The 15,332-nt window shown below is 68.8% G+C and overlaps 2 protein-coding genes across 5 annotated transcripts; both read right to left on the bottom strand.

The window, feature by feature from the left end:
* Positions 1 to 374: 374 nt before the first annotated feature.
* Positions 375 to 5,337, bottom strand: ISOC2 (isochorismatase domain containing 2). Of its 2 annotated transcripts, none has more exons than XM_075019220.1 (5): positions 5,182 to 5,337; positions 4,384 to 4,539; positions 3,362 to 3,574; positions 2,190 to 2,260; positions 375 to 1,758 (listed from the first exon to the last, which is right to left on the bottom strand). In XM_075019220.1, exons 2-5 carry the CDS (start codon positions 4,513 to 4,515, stop codon positions 1,365 to 1,367), a joined length of 810 nt encoding a protein of 269 aa, XP_074875321.1. In that variant the 5' UTR covers positions 4,516 to 4,539; positions 5,182 to 5,337; the 3' UTR covers positions 375 to 1,364. The 2 variants fall into 2 exon arrangements, with proteins under 2 accessions (XP_074875321.1, XP_074875322.1); XM_075019221.1 differs by having other exon boundaries at positions 1,561 to 1,762.
* Positions 5,338 to 6,227: 890 nt separating this feature from the next.
* On the bottom strand, positions 6,228 to 14,664 carry RASIP1 (Ras interacting protein 1). Of its 3 annotated transcripts, XM_075019057.1 has the most exons (13): positions 14,573 to 14,664; positions 14,368 to 14,465; positions 13,526 to 13,672; positions 12,848 to 13,440; positions 12,413 to 12,762; positions 11,552 to 12,235; positions 11,423 to 11,460; positions 11,072 to 11,220; positions 10,866 to 10,975; positions 10,549 to 10,789; positions 9,557 to 9,729; positions 7,938 to 8,085; positions 6,228 to 6,651 (listed from the first exon to the last, which is right to left on the bottom strand). In XM_075019057.1, the coding sequence occupies exons 3-13, from the start codon at positions 13,657 to 13,659 to the stop codon at positions 6,410 to 6,412; spliced, it is 2,862 nt and encodes a 953-aa protein (XP_074875158.1). In that variant the 5' UTR covers positions 13,660 to 13,672; positions 14,368 to 14,465; positions 14,573 to 14,664; the 3' UTR covers positions 6,228 to 6,409. The 3 variants fall into 3 exon arrangements, with proteins under 3 accessions (XP_074875158.1, XP_074875157.1, XP_074875159.1); XM_075019056.1 differs by lacking the exons at positions 14,368 to 14,465; positions 14,573 to 14,664 and adding an exon at positions 13,846 to 13,988; XM_075019058.1 differs by lacking the exons at positions 14,368 to 14,465; positions 14,573 to 14,664 and adding an exon at positions 13,850 to 13,988.
* Positions 14,665 to 15,332: the final 668 nt, after the last annotated feature.

The raw sequence follows: 15,332 nt of genomic DNA, 5'->3' as shown, positions 1-15,332 counted from the left end.
CCACTAACCAGCCCCTGATAACCTTTACTAACCAGCCCCTAACCAGCCCCTAACCAGCCCCAACCAACCCACTAACCAGTCCATAACCAGCCCCTAACCAGCCCACTAACCAGCCCCTGATAACCTTTACTAACCAGCCCCTAACCAGCCCCTAACCAGCCCCAACCAACCCACTAACCAGTCCATAACCAGCCCCTAACCAGCCCCTAACCAACCCACTAACCAGCCCCAACCAGTCCATAACCAGCCCCTAACCAGCCCCTGATAACCTTCACTAACCAGCCCCTAACCAGCCCGTTCACCAGGCACTCCCCCCCCCAGTCCCCCCCCAACCAGCCCCTAACGAAGGCGCTAACGACCCCCAGCGCGGTCACCAGCCCCCACCGACCCGCGGTGACCGGCGGCCGAACCGCTAACGAAGGGAACGAGCCCGCTGACCCACCACTGCCGGTCGCTAACGAACCGGTAACGGACCCGTGAGGAACCCACTAATGAACCTGCTAATGGGCCAGTAACGAACCCGCCAATGAACGCACTAACGAACCAGTAACAAACCCACTAATGAACCAGTAACGAACCAGTAAGGAACCAATAAAGAATCAGTAAGGAACCCACTAATGAACCAGTAACGTACCCATTAACAAACCAGTAACAAACCAGTAATGAACCCACTAACGAACCAGTAAGGGACTCACTAATGAGCCCACTAATGAACGAGTAACGGACCCACTAACAAACCAGTAACAAACCAGTGAGGAACCCACTAATGAACCCGCTAATGGACCAGTAATGAACCCACTAATGAACCAGTAAGGGACCCACTAACGAGCCCACTAATGAACCAGTAACGTATCTGCTAACAAACCAGTAACAAACCTGATAATGAACCAGTAACGAACCTGCTAACGAACCAGTAACGAACCAGTGAGGAACCCACTAATGAATCTGCTAATGGACCAGTAATGAACCCGCTAATAAACCCACTAACGAACCAGTAACAAACCCACTAACAAACCAGTAATGAACCCACTAACGAACCAGTAATGAACCTGCTAATGGACCCACTAATGAGCCAGTAACAAACCAGTAATGAACCCACTAACAAACCCACTAACAAACCAGTAAGGGACCCACTAACGAGCCCGCTAACGAACCAGTAACGTATCCAGCTGTTACTGGTAACAAACCAGTAACGAACCCACTAATGAGCCCCCTAATGAACCAGTAAGGACCCCGCTAACGAACCAGTAATGAAACCCACTAACTAACGGCCCCCCTCGGCCCCTTAATGAGCCCCTTAATGAGGAAAGGGGCGTGGCTACCTGGGGAAGGGGCGGGGCCAACACGCAGCAGCGAGGGCTTCCCTAGCGGGCGGGGCCAGCTCGCCAGGTGGGCGGGGCCACGGAGTAGGCGTGGCCAGCTCGAGTTGGCGGGCGGGGCTCGACGTGCGCTACGGGGGTGGGCGTGGCCAACGCCCCCCGCCGAGTGGGCGGGACGCTCTCCGGGTGGGCGGGACGCTCTCCGGGTGGGCGTGGCCACCGGCCCCGAGGGGGCTGAGCAGGGCGGGGCGTGAGCTCACGGGGGGCGTGCCCTGCGGGGTAAAGGGGCGTGTCGGGGGCGGGTCGGGGGCGTGTCCCGGCGCACCTGGCGGAAGCGGGGGTGGGCGGCGTCGCGCAGCAGGAGGAGGAGGAGGCTCTCGGCCGTGGTGAGGAAGGCCCCGCTCTGCCGCAGCCGCCCCAGCGCCACCAGCCGGTCCACCTGGCTGGGGGGGGGCACCGGGGTCAGGACCCCCCCCCAGGTGCCCCCTCAGACCCCCCCGGCACCCCTTAACCCCCCCGTATCCCCCCCAGCTGCCCCCCCAGCCCCTCTGACCCCCCCCATTGCCCCCCAGCCCCCGTATCCCCCCCCAGGTGCCCCCCCAGCACCCCTTAACCCCCCCATATCCCCCCCAGCATCCCTCTTCCCCCCCTCACCGCCCCCCCATTCCCCCTGGCCTCTCCCATTGCCCCCCCCAGCCCATTGCCCCCCCCCCCAGCTGCCCCCTCAGACCCCCCCAGCATCCCTTTCCCCCCCCAAATTCCCCCCATTCCCCCCCATTCCCCCTTGCCTCTCCCATTGCCCCCCCCAGCACCCCTTAACCCCCCCATATCCCCCCCCGGTGCCCCCTCGACCCCCCCTTGCCCCCCCACCTGCGGGAGGAGCAGGCGTCCACCACCACGTGCACGTCCAGGCCCCTCTCCAGCAGATCCAGCGCCGTGTGCTGGGGGGGGGGAGAAGCACCCACATTTCACCCCCCCCGCTGTGGGACCCAGGCCACTGACTGGGGGCATCGTCCCCCTGTGGTACCCAACCCCCCCTCCACCCCTAAAAATTGAGGGTCAGCCCTCCCTGGGTGGGGGCTCCCAGATGCCTGGGACCCCCCCAACTCCCCGGACCCCTTGATCCCTCCTGGATGCCTGGGACCCCCCCCCCAATCCCCAGATGCTTGAGACCCCCCCTCCCAGAAACCCCCATAAAGCTGTGCACCCCCAGATGCCTGGGACCCCTCCCCCTCCCCTGGACAGCTGGGTCCCCCCCAGATGCTTGGGACCCCCCCAGACATCTGGGACCCCCCCAGACGCCTGAGACCCCCTCCCCCCCAACTCACTGGACCCCTTGGTCCCTCCTGGATGCCTGGGACCCCCCCCCAACCCCCATATGCTTGAGACCCCCCCAGAAACCCCCAGACAGCTGTGTACTCCCAGATGCCTGGCACTCCCCCCCCCCCCCCAATCCCCAGATGCCTGGGACCCCCCAGAACCCCCCTGGACACCTACATACAGCCCAAATGCCTGGGACCCCCCCCCAACTCACTGAGCCCCTTAGTCCCTCCTGGATGCCTAGGACCCCCCCTAACCCCCAGATGCCTGGGACCCCTCCCCATCCCCTGGACAGCTGGGTCCCCCCCAGATGCCAGGGTCCCCCCCAGACGTCTGGGACCCCACCCAGACACCTGGAACCGCCCCCCCCCACCTCACTGGGCCCCTTAGTACCTCCTAGATGCCCAGGACCCCCCAGAAACCCCCATAAAGCTGTGCACCCCCAGATGCCTGGGACCCCTCCCCCTCCCCTGGACAGCTGGGTCCCCCCCAGATGCTTGGGACCCCCCCAGACATCTGGGACCCCCCCAGACGCCTGAGACGCCCCCCCCCCAACTCACTGGACCCCTTGGTCCCTCCTGGATGCCTGGGACCCCCCCCCCAATCCCCAGATGCTTGAGACCCCTCCCCATCCCCTGGACAGCTGGGTCCCCCCCCAGACATCTGGGACCCCCCCCCCAGATGCCTGGGACCCCCCCCCCGATCCGCCGGGGTCCCCTCACCAAGATGCAGGCCTGGGTCTCGATGCCGCAGAGGAGGGCGGCGGTGAGGTGGGGGCGCGCTCGCAGCTCGGCCTCCACGGCCGGGACCACCATGCTGAAACAGGTCTTGGGGTGCTTGGGGAGGTCGTGGGCCCCCAACTCGGGCACCGTGGGCCCCAGCACCTGCGGGCGCTGCTCCGTCACCACCGCCGGCACCCCCAGCTCCCGGCAGCCCTGACGGGAACGCTCCGTCAACGGGGGGGGTCTGGGGGGGGGCACCTGGGTGCTGGGGTCCTGGGGGCCCAGATATGGGGGTCCCAGGGACTTGGGGGGGGGGGGTCAAGTGGAGCCCGGACACCAGGGTCCCTGGGGGTCAGTGGGGTCCGGGCACTGGGGTCCTAGAGAATGTGTGGGGCCTTGATTTTGGGGTCCCAGGAGCTGGGGGGGGGGCAGTGGGAGCAGATACTGGGGTCCCAGGGAGGTCAGACAGGGGGTGTCGCAGGGTGGGGGGGGTCAGTGGGACCCACACGCCGGGGTCCCACGGTCCTGGGGGCGAGTCAGTGGGGCCCAGACAAGGGGGTCCCACGGGTTTTGGGGGGTCAGTGGGGACTAGATGTCGGCGTCCTAGAGGGTGAGGGGGGCCGGGACACGGGGGTCCCACGGGTTTTGGGTGGGGGTGTCAAGGGGTGCCAGACGTGGGGATGGGGTCCCAGGGGCTGGGGGGGGGTCAGTGGGAGCAGATACTGGGGTCCCACGGTGGGGGGGTCAGTGGGACTCACACGCTGGGGTCCCACGGTCCTGGGGGGGGTCAGTGGGGCCGGGACACGGGGGTCCCACGAGTTTTGGGGGGGGGGTGTGAAGGGGTGCCAGACGTGGGGGTGGGGTCCCAGGGGGTGGGGGGGCTCCGTGGGGGAGGACCGGGGGTCCTGGGGGCTCCGTGAGTGCTGGACACCGGGGTCCCAGGGGCTGGGGGGGGGGGGCGGTGGGTCCCAGGGATTGGGGGCGGGGCTGGGTGGGGCGTGGCCGGGGTGGGGGCGGGGCACCTGGAGGACGCGGGCGGCGGCGGCGACGATTTGGGGGAAGAAAGCGACGGAATGGCGGAACCGCTCCTGCATGTCGCAGAGGAAGAGGATGGAGCTGCCGGGGCAGAGGCGGCCCAGGCGGGGGGCGGCCATGGCGGCGCCGGCTGCGAACTGCGCCTGCGCGGGAGGGGGAAGGCACGTGACCGGAGGGGGCGGGGCCCTGCGCGCGCGGGGGAGCCGCCCCTTCACCCCCGCCCGCCCACTGGCCCCTTCGCGGGCGCGAAGCCGCACGTGGGAAACACGCGGCGCGCACCCCTCGGCAGCCAATCAGAGCCACAGCCCGGCAGCCAATCAGCGGCCGCGCATCGCCACCGCCCCAATTACCCCGCCCTCAACCTCCCACTGGCAGCCAATCGGCTTCTCCCGAGCCGATTGAGAAGTGTCGGCCCTCACAAGCCAATCAGAAGGAGCGCTCAGGCAGAGGCCACGCCCCCGAGGTTGCTCCAGCCAACCAGCGCAAGGGGGCGGGCTCCACCCCTTCAGTCGGCCACCAGCCCCACACTGGCCAATCATAGAACGGCTGAGGCGGCACCGCCTTCCTCGCGGGAGCCAATCAGAAGCCGAGAGGCGGTGCGGGCAGAGGCCCCGCCCCGCCGGCGGCTCAGCCAATCAGAGGAGGGTGTGCTGCGATGACGTTCGGTTTGAGGCCGAGTCTTAAAGGGACAGGACGGGGCGAGCGGCCCGGGACCCCCGGGTGCCCTTGAGGGGGGGAGGGGAGACCCCCCCGACCCCTGGGTGCTGTGGGGGCGGGGGTCTTACCTGGCGGGACTCCCCTCTGTCCTGCGCTCTGATTGGCCGCCGCGGGGGTCGCCGCTTCGCCGCCGCCGGCAGTGGGCAAGGGAAGACGAGTGGGCGGGGACAGGCTGGGGGAGGCGGGGCTTCCGGGTTGGGTCGCTCCGCCCCTCTCCCCTCCCAGCGGTGAGACTGCGCGGGGGAGGGGGAGACAGACGGGGGGGGGGGTGGAAATGCAATTTGGGGGAGCCCAGAGGCGGGAGGGGGGGGTGGGTTAGGGGTCAGATGAAGTTTGGGGGGGGTCCTGGGGGGTGGAGTTTGGGGGATCCTGGAGGGTGTCATTTGGGGAGGGAGGGGTCCCAGGGAGCCAATTTGGGGGGGTTCGAGGCAATTTGGGGGTCTCTGGGGGCGGACGCGTCGTGTCGTGTCCCCCACCCCCGCTGCCCCTCTTGGGGCCGCCGCCGCGTGGTGAGACTGGGGGCGGGGCCCACACGAAGCCACGCCCCATAGGGCCAGGCCTGCGCTTTGCACGCCCCCTTGGGGCAGGGCTTGCATCTCCCTTTAAAACGATGCCTCTGGGGGCGTGATCAATGGGCGTGGCTTGCGCTGTAGCCCCACCCACAGGTTCCCCCTGCGGCGCTGGCCACGCCCCCAAGGGCACCGCCCCATCTCCTGCCGGGGGGTGTGGCCGGACCTGGGGGCGGTGCTAGCCAGTGCCCCACCCCCGCGGTGCCCTCCAAGCCCCGCCTCCCACCCGTCCCCGGGATCCCCTTAGGCCCCGCCCTCACAGACACACACCCCTCCCACGGGGGCGTGCCCTGCCCGTGTCGACCCCGCCCCTTCATAGCCCCGCCCCCTTCACCCTGCCCTCACCCAGCAGCCGCTGCACGACGGGGGGGGTGTCAGCGGGCAGTGACGTCACTCTTTTTTGGGGGGGGGACAGGACCGAGCAGCTGCTGGGACCTCCCCCCCCCAACAGGGGGTCCAGGACCCCCCAGGGGTCTGTTAGACCCGGGGGGGGGGCAGAACTCAGCCACGGGGGTGCAACGCCAGGCGTGTCGCCTTTATTTTGGGGGGGGGATGACAACACCCCCCCTTACCCCCCCCGACAGACACAGACACGCGTGCAAATCCCTGCAGGCGCAAACACCCCCCCCACCGCCTCCGGGTGCCCCTGGGGTGGGTGACGGCAGGGTGGGGGGGTCCCCGAGGTGTGGGGGGGTGTCCCCGTCCGTCTGTGTGTCCCCCCCCCGTGTCAGGGGGTCACCTGCCGGGCGCGGGGGCGCTGGTTGGCGGGCAGGGAGCTCGGCTCCCGCTCCGGCTCCGGCTTCGGCTCCGGCTCCCGCTCCTGCTCGAGGTCCCAGAGGAGGCGTCGCAGGCGGCAGAGGGGCCGCAGCAGCCCCCCCTCCTCGGCCAGGGGCTCCCCCGGGCGCAGGCGGAAGCCCTGGCTGGGCAGCAGCAGCGGGGGGTGCTCCGAAAAGCTCTCGAAGATGTCACCTGGGGAGGGGGACGCACGCATGGATCAGGGGACGGGGAGAGATGGGGGGGGACAGGGTGTGGGATGGGGACAGGGACACAGGGAGGTGAGGGGATGGGGGGGACAAGGGCGGGGGAACAGGGATGGGGACGAGGGAGGGGGACACGGGGTGTGGGGACAGGGATACAGGGATAAGGATAAGGGACGGGGACGTGGGGTGCAGGACAGGGACACAGGGATGGGGACAAGGGACAGGGACATCAAGACAGGGACACGAGGACCACGACAGGGACATGGAGACAGGGACACGGGGCGTGGGATGGGGACACAGGGATAGGGGGTGCAGGACGGGGATGGGGACACAGGGACAGGGACAAGGGATGGGGACAGGGGACAGGGACACAGGGTGCAGGATGGGGACACGGGGATGGGGACAAGGGACGGGGACACAGGGTGCAGGATGGGGACAAAAGGGACAGGGAGAAGGGGTGGATGTAGGGTGGGGACATGGGGGACAGGACAGGGACAGAGACGCCGTCATAGGATGGGGACAAGGGGACGTGATGGTGACAGGGACACGGGATGGGGATGGAGACAGGGACACGGGGAGTGGGACTGTGACGGTGACAGGGACACTGTCACGGGACAGGGATAAGGGGGATGGGACGGTGACAGGGACACAGGGCACAGGATGGGGACAAGGGACACGGGACAGTGACGGGGACAGGGACACTGTTGCGGGACGGGGACAAGGGATGGTGACAGGGACACAGGGTGCAGGATGGGGACAAGGGACACGGGACGGGGATGGAGACAGGGACACGGGGTGCAGGATAGTGACGGGGACAGGGACACAGGACAGGGATGGAGACAGGGACATGGGGCGTGGGACCGTGACGGTGACAGGGACATGGCACAGGATGGGGACAAGGGACACGGGACGGGGATGGAGACAGGGACACGGGGCGCAGGATAGTGACGGGGACAGGGACACGGCACAGGATGGGGACAAGGGACACGGGGCGCAGGATAATGATGGGGGCAGGGACATGGGACGGGGATGGAGACAGGGACATGGGGCGTGGGACCGTGACGGTGACAGGGACACGGGACGGGGATGGGGACAGGGACACGGGACGGGGGTGGAGACAGGGACACGGGGCAGGGGCCGGCGACGGTGACAGCGACACCGTCGCGGGCCGGGGACAAGGGCCGGGGACCACCGGAGGGGCGCGGGACGAAGCGGGGGCGACGGGCCGGGCCGGGGACGACCGGTGCGGGTGCCACCGCGGCGTCACGCACTCACCGCTGGCCACCTGCTCGCGCTCCTCGGGGGGGGGGCTCCAGGCGGGCGGCGGGGGCCGGCCCAGCCCCAGCTGGTAATGGCTGAGGACGTGGTGCAGCTGCGCCGGGGACAGCGCCGGGTACTCGGCCCGCAGCCGGGCCCACGTCGCCTGGGGACACGCGGGGACGCCGTCGGGGACGGGGCGGGGGACGCGCGTGGCACCGCCGGCCCCCCCCCGGCCGCCTCCCCGCAGCCCGAGTCCCCCCCACCACGTCCCTGCGCACCCCGCGTCCCTTCTCGTCACCGTGGCCCTGTGCCCTGGGTCCCCGCAGCCCTTCCCACGTCCCCACGGTGTCCCCAAACCCCTTCTCACTGTCCCCAGTGTCCCCACACCCCTTCTCACTGTCCCCACATCCCCAAAATGTCCTCACACCCCTTCCCACAGTCCCCATGTCGTCCCCGCACCCCCTCTCTGTCCCCACGCGCCCATCGTGTCCCCACACCCCTTCTCACCATCCCGGTGTCCCTGCTGTGTCCCATGTCCCCGTGTCCCCACCATGTCCCCGTACCCCTTGTCCTCACCGTGTCCTCCTGGCACCCCACACCCCTTGTCATCGTCCCCGTGTCCCCACGGTGTCCCCACTAGGTCCTTTGTCCTTATCATGTCCCTGCTGTGTCCCTGTACCCCTGCTCACTGTCTCCACACTGTCCCCGCACCCCTTCTCACTGTCCCCATGTCCTCATAGTGTCCTGACACCCCTTCTCACTGTCCCCATCTCCCCACGCTGTCCCCGCGCCCCTTCTCGCTGTCCCCACGTCCCCACAGTGTCCCCACACCCCTTCTCACTGTCCCCACGGCATCCCTGCACCCCTTCTCGCTGTCCTTATGTCCCCACAGCGTCCCCTGCCCCTTCCCACTGTCCCCACATCCCCACGCTGTCCCCACACCCCTTCTCACTGTCCCCATGTCCCCACGATGTTCCCAAACCCCTTCCCACCGTCCCCACAGCGTCCCCACACCACTTCTCATTGTCCCCATGTCCCCACACTGTCCCCACACCCCTTATCACTGTCCCCACAGCGTCCCCGCACCCCTTCTCACTGTCCCCACATCCCCACGATGTCCCCACACCCCTTCCCACCATCCCCACGGCGTCCCCACACCCCTTCTCACTGTCCCCATGTCCCCACGCTGTCCCCACACCCCTTCTCGCTGTCCCCATGTCTCCACACTGTCCCCACACCCCTTCTCGCTGTCCCCATGTCTCCACACTGTCCCCACACCCCTTCTCGCTGTCCCCATGTCCCCACACCCCTTCTCGCTGTCCCCATGTCCCCACACCCCTTCTCACTGTCCCCATGTCCCCACACTGTCCCCACACCCCTTCTCGCTGTCCCCATGTCCTCATACTGTCCTGACACCCCTTCTCACTGTCCCCATCTCCCCACGCTGTCCCCGCGCCCCTTCCCGCTGTCCCCACGTCCCCGCACCCCTTCTCACTGTCCCCACGTCCCCGCACCCCTTCTCGCCGTCCCCAGCACCCCCACGCTGTCCCCGCCACGTCCCTGCGCCCCTTACCCTTCCCGCACCCCCGCGGCACCCCCCACCCCTTCCCATCGTCCCCCCCCGTCCCCCCCACCTTGCTGAGGCAGCTGCGGGGGGTGCAGAGGAGGTTGGCGGTGGCCGAGAGCTTGCGGAAGAACTCGCCGGCGATGTCCCCCAGCCCCAGCCCCGTCAGCCAGTCCAGCACCAGGTCCAGGTTGGTGCGGATCCGCACCGCTCGCCACCACTGGAAGAAGGGGCCGGCGCTGCCTGGGGGGGGGACACAGAGCAAAGGGGAGGGGGTCAGGGTGCTGCCTGCGCCCCCCCCGGCCTGCCCTTCCTGCTCACGGAAACAGGCAGCTTCCTGCAGCTCCCAGTACGGACAATGGGAGGAAACTGGGGGTGAAGGGCAGCCCCAGCGGCCTGGCCTGGGGGACAAGGGACTGAGGGCGGGAGGGGGCTCGGGGGGGGCGTCAGACCCACAGAGATGCCCCACAGAGACGCCCCACAGACCCCCAAGAGCACCCAGCATGCACAGAGACATCCCACAGCCCCCCGAGACCACCAAGGACCCACAGAGATGTCCCACAGCCCCCCAAGAGCAACAGGGACCCACAGAGACGTCCCACAGCCCCCCAAGGACCCACAGAGATGTCCCACAGCCCCCCAAGAGCACTGGGGACCCACAGAGACATCCCACAGCCCACCAAGACCACCAAGAACCCCAGAGATGTCCCACAGCACCCCAAGACCACCAAGGACCCACAGAGACATCCCACAGCCCCCTGAGACCACCAAGAACCACAGAGACGTCCCACAGCCTCCCACGATCACCAAGGACCCACAAAGATGTCCCACAGTCCCCCAAGAACACCCAGGAACCACAGAGATGTCCCACAGCCCCCCCCCCGCGATCACCAAGGACCCACAGAGACATCCCACAGCCCACCAAGACCACCAAGAACCCCAGAGACGTCCCACAGCCCCCCGCGATCACCCAGGACCCGCAGAGACATCCCACAGCCCCCCGAAACCGCCAAGGACCCAGAGGCGCGTCCCAGAGCACTGCCCCACGGCACCGCCCCCCACCTTTCTCCATGAGGGTGTTGAAGAGGGAGGCGTTGGAGAAGAAGAAGAGGTAGCCGAAGGTCTGGGAGACCAGGTCGGGGTGCAGCTGGCAGTCGCGCGTCAGCTCCAGGGCGGCCTGGTAGACGGCCAGGGTGGGACGGACGCCCTCGGGGACGCTGCCCAGGTCCTGCGCCGCGCTGGGCTCTCCGGTCCCTGAGAAGGGGTTGCTCTCCAGGAGGGCGGGCAGGGCCGAGTACAGCGTCTGTCAGGGGGCACAGAAGTGAGATGGGGGCGTTGGGGGGGCGACAGAGGGGTTTTGGGGGGGTTTGGGGGCTCACCTTGGTCAGGTAGTAGACGGACTGCTGGAAGGTGGACATGATCACCTCGTCCAGGACGCCCATGGCCTCGTCGCAGGTCTCCAGGTCGCCGGTCAGCTCCTGGCAGGGGCCTGGAGGGGGGGACAACGGGGTGAGGGGGGGCTGTGACCCCTCAAAACGAGGGGGGACACCCCCCTGCCCACCCCCCGGGGGTGCTGAGGGCTCACCCTCCAGCTCCAGCTCCTTCTCCAGCTCCAGCACGCGGCCCTGGGCCAGGTTGAGCAGCTCCATGGCGTTGGCCAGCCAGAGCATCAGGGGCCGCAGGTCGGCCACCACCGCCTCCATGCTCAGCGACACGGGGGCCGCATCCTGCTGGCTGCGGGGAGGGGGGAAAGGGGGGGGGGGTCACCTCATGGGACCCCCAACGCCTGCGGGGTCTGTGCCCCCCATCAGGGCAATCCTCCCCGGGGCTGGCTGTGGGGTCCCCCTTATCAGAGCTGGCTTTGGGGGTCCAGTTCTGGGGGGGGGGGGCAGACAGGTCCCCCCACCCTGGGGTTTGGGGCAGGGGGGTCACTCACTTCTCTGGCTGCCGATCTCCGATCTCCTTGATCTTCTCCTGCCGGCAGAAACCCCCGTCAGCATCCTCCCACGTCCCTCCGCGACCCCCCCCACCCCCCGCCGAACGTCCCCGTCCTCGCCCTCGTTACCCAAACGGTCTCCTTAACGAGCAGAGCCACGCGGGAGAGCAGCGCGGGGAAGCGCTCAGGCGGGAAGGCGCGGGCGGCGTGTTCCAAACACAATCCCAAAAGGAAAGCGGGGGCCAACGCCCCCATTCCGGCTCCCGTCCCGCATCCCTCCGGCAGCCGGACGATCTCCCGTAGCAGAACCTCCTCCTCCTGGGGTCGGTACCGCAGCTCCGGCCGGGGGCTCTCCAGGCAGCTCCGCAGGGCCTCCTGCCGCTCCTGGGGGGAGCGCCCGCACCCCGGGCACCCCAGGGCCCCCACCAAGCCGGGAGAGGGCCAGGCGTGGGGTAGCCAGGGGGGGCGCGGGGTGGGAGACCCCTCCGCCGTGCCCCGGGGGTCCTTATAGAGGAAAAGGAAGTGCTGGCCCAGCCCCAGCAGGTCGCCAGGGTTGAGGGGGGCTTGGCGCAAGAGGGGGGCTCCGTTGTGGGTGACGGGGGCCCCCCGAAAAGGCCGGACGGTGGCGGTGGGGGGGGAGGCGGCGGTATCGGCCCCCGCCTCGGCCGCCCGCACCAGGCAGTGGCGTGGCAGGATGTCGGGGGCGTTGAGGAAGGTGTCGACGAGGCAGCCCCCCGTTTTTTCGGGGACCCCCCGGCGTTCGGGGCGGCCGAAGACGTGTTGGGGTCGGGTCATCACGTAGATGACAAAGTCCTGCGGGGCGGGAGAGGGGGTGAGGGGGGGCAGGGAGGAAAGGGGGGGGGGTCACTTTGGGGGGTGAGGAATGGGAGGGGGGACACTCTGGGGAGTGAGGAAAGGCAGAGGGCACTTTGGGGGTGAGGAAAGTGGGGGATAAACTTTGGGGGCCCCCCCCACGTGCCCCCCACTCACCTGCTTGCCGTAGCCCTGCAGCAGGAGGAAGTAGGGGTGCTGCTGGGGGGGCTGGATGAGGCACTGCGAGAGCTGCTCCAGGCCGGCGCCCTCTCCCACCTCCTCCTCACCGGCCGCCCCCTCCCCGGGGGGGGTTTCTGGGGGTCCCTCGTCGGTTGTGGGGGTCCCGGCTTCGCCCCCCGCCACGCTCAACACCGTCTTCCGTTCCCGTCGCCGTTTGGTGCTGAGGTTCATGTCGCTGATGCTGCGGCGCAGCGAGAGGTTGTCGGCGCGTTCTTTGGCGGGGGCCGGGCCCCCCGATGCTGCCCGCGAGCGGCTCTTCTGCAGCCGCCGGGCCTGAGCGTTAATGCCTGGGGGGGGTGACGGGGACAACGGTGTCACCCACCCGCCACCGGCACCGGTGACACCGCCGAGGACGGGGTGGGGGGAACTCACCGGCGGTCTCGGCATCCTCGCCCTCGCAGATGCGCTCCACCTCTTGCCGCCGGCGGATCTCGAAGCGCCGGGAGCAGCCGGTTTTCGGTTTCCAGACGTCCTGGAGCACCAAGGGCCGCTCAGCGTCGCCCACCGGCCGCAGGTGCTCCACCTGCCAAGCCCCCCCGGGACCCCCCGGGCGCCCCACCACGTCGCAGAGCACATATTCTCCCGACGTTCCCTCTTCCGGAGCCAAACCATAACGTTCCAAAGCTTCCCGCACCAGCTCCCGGGCGGTGGAGCGCGGCGTAGCCAAAACGCTCTTGTAGTTGGCCCCCCGGGAGATGTCCCCCCCAAAAATTTTGAGGATACCGGGGAGCTGGCGCTGGCCGGGGGGTTGTTCCCCCCCCACCAGGACCTCGGGTACCGGGTCCACCAGATCCGCCAGCTTCTTCTCACTGGCCCAACGCCCGCCAGCGCTGGCGGCGCCCGTCCCGGCGCCGCTGCGGTGGAAGAGGTTGGAGAGACGCTTGTGGCGCGAGGGTTTGGTTTTGCTGGGGGGACGCAGCTCCACCGTCTCGCTGCCGCGGCTGGCCGTGTCCGAGGAGGTCGATCTGCGGGCGGGGAGGGGGGTTATGGGGGCGCGGGTTGCAGTTGTGGGGCGCCGGGGATGGCAAAAGTGGGGCGGGGGTCTCTCACCTGACGGAGCCAGCGCTGGGCCACCGGCGGCTCATCTTGGCCAGGCGCTTCTTGGGCGAGTTGATCCAGAGGCCGACGGGGAAGTGGAGTTTCCCGAAACGGGGGCTGCCCTCCTTGCGATCCTCCGGGAACATGGCGACGGCGTTCCTGCGGGGACATCGGGGACGTCAGGGACATCGGGGACCCTGCCTGCCACACCCCCAAACCTCATCACCCCCACAGGACACCCCGGGGGGAAGCGTCCCCCCAGCCAGGGCTCGCCCCCGTGCCGGGCAGCGGAGCCGGGACCCCCCCCCTCACCCCCAAATCACGGCTGTTACCGACTCCCACGGGTGCTCGGTCCCAGCAGCGGTTGTGTCCCCCCCAGAGCTCAGCGCCGCAGCCCCATGTCCCGCGTCTCCCCCTTTGTCTCTCTGCCTGCAGCGCGGTCACCGAGCAGCGATTTCCCTTCGTGGCGGTGACAGAGGGGCGACAGGAAAGGGCGAGCCAGGCCAGGAAACCAGGCTGGGGGGGTTGGGGGGGGGGGGCGTGGAGGGAAGCGAAGCCACGGTGGGACAGGCATGGAGCGGGGGCACGGCTGAGGGCAGCGGCCCAGGCATTTGGGGGTGGAGAAGCGGGGTTGAGGTGGGGGTCCCCAGCCCCACTAGGCTGGGGGGCCACCCCCAGCCCCACCCAGAGGGACCTGAAGACCGGCGTGTCCCGTTCCTTTGCTGTCAGAGGCCTGACGCCGTGGTGACGGTAGGGTCGGGACCCCCACAAGGTCCCGACCAAATCTTGGCTGAACGCCCGCGTAGGGCACCCTGCACCCCCGATCCCCGCGGCTCCACGCCCTTGGGACTCACCCACATCATGGCAGCCGCTGCTGGTGCTGGGGGTCAAAGGAGGCTGCTAGGCCACAAGCACCAGGTACCCCTCCTGTCACAGGGGACACGCTGCATCCCTGCGGGGAAGGAGACGCCCAGCTGTGCCCACCCCCGGCTGGCACCGGCTCTGTCCCCAGGGGTGGCCTGGGGTGGGTGGGGGACACACAAGCCAGGCCGGCCTCACCGCTGTGGAGGGGACGAGGAGGCCGATGCCCCCACACGAGGTCCCCCGAAACCCAACCTGCCGCCTCACAAGGTCCTTCTCAGAGCCAGGCCTCGTCCCGGACCCCCGTCCCCGGTCCCCAAGCTCCTCATGGCCGCCCGGAGCTCCCCCCGGGCCGGGAGCCCTCTCACCGCCACGGCCGCCATCGCCCCCTTCCCTCCCTCACAGCCCGTCCCGCCCACTCCGCGCCCATCCTCCGCTCCCATTGGCTGAACCTTTCCCGCCTCGGCGTGCGTGAGCCAATGAGAAAGCGGTGCGCGCCGGCGCGAGCGGCTTCCCCCCCCCCCCCTCCCCGCGTGGACGTTGGGAGCCACGAGCTCACGGGGAAGGGGAGGGCGGGGAAAAGGCGGTTTCGGCGGGAAGAGCGGGAGCCAATCAGAACGCGCAGGTGGGTGGACACGCCCCCAGGAGTCACCGCTCCTCAGAGCCCCGCCCCGGCTCCACCCCTCGCCTCAGGGACCGCGGGGCCCCCCGGAGACCCCAAATCCCCCCAAATCCCCCCAAAACCTCCCCGAATCCCCCCCGGAGACCCCAAATCCCCCTCAACCCCCCCCCGGAGCCCCCAAATCCCCCCAAACCCCTCAAATCTGCCCCCGGAGCCCCCAGATCCCCCCCAAGCCCCTCAAATCCCTCCTAGGAGCCCTCAAATCCCCACAAAACCTCCCCGAATCCCCCCAGGAGCCCCCAAATCCCCCTCAAACCATCCCCGGAGCCCCCAAAT

Source organism: Buteo buteo, chromosome 32 (genome assembly GCF_964188355.1).
Source record: "Buteo buteo chromosome 32, bButBut1.hap1.1, whole genome shotgun sequence".
Taxonomy (NCBI): Eukaryota; Metazoa; Chordata; class Aves; order Accipitriformes; family Accipitridae; genus Buteo; species Buteo buteo.
Note: the sequence above shows the minus strand (reverse complement) of the source record. Positions and strands in the feature narration are given on the sequence as shown.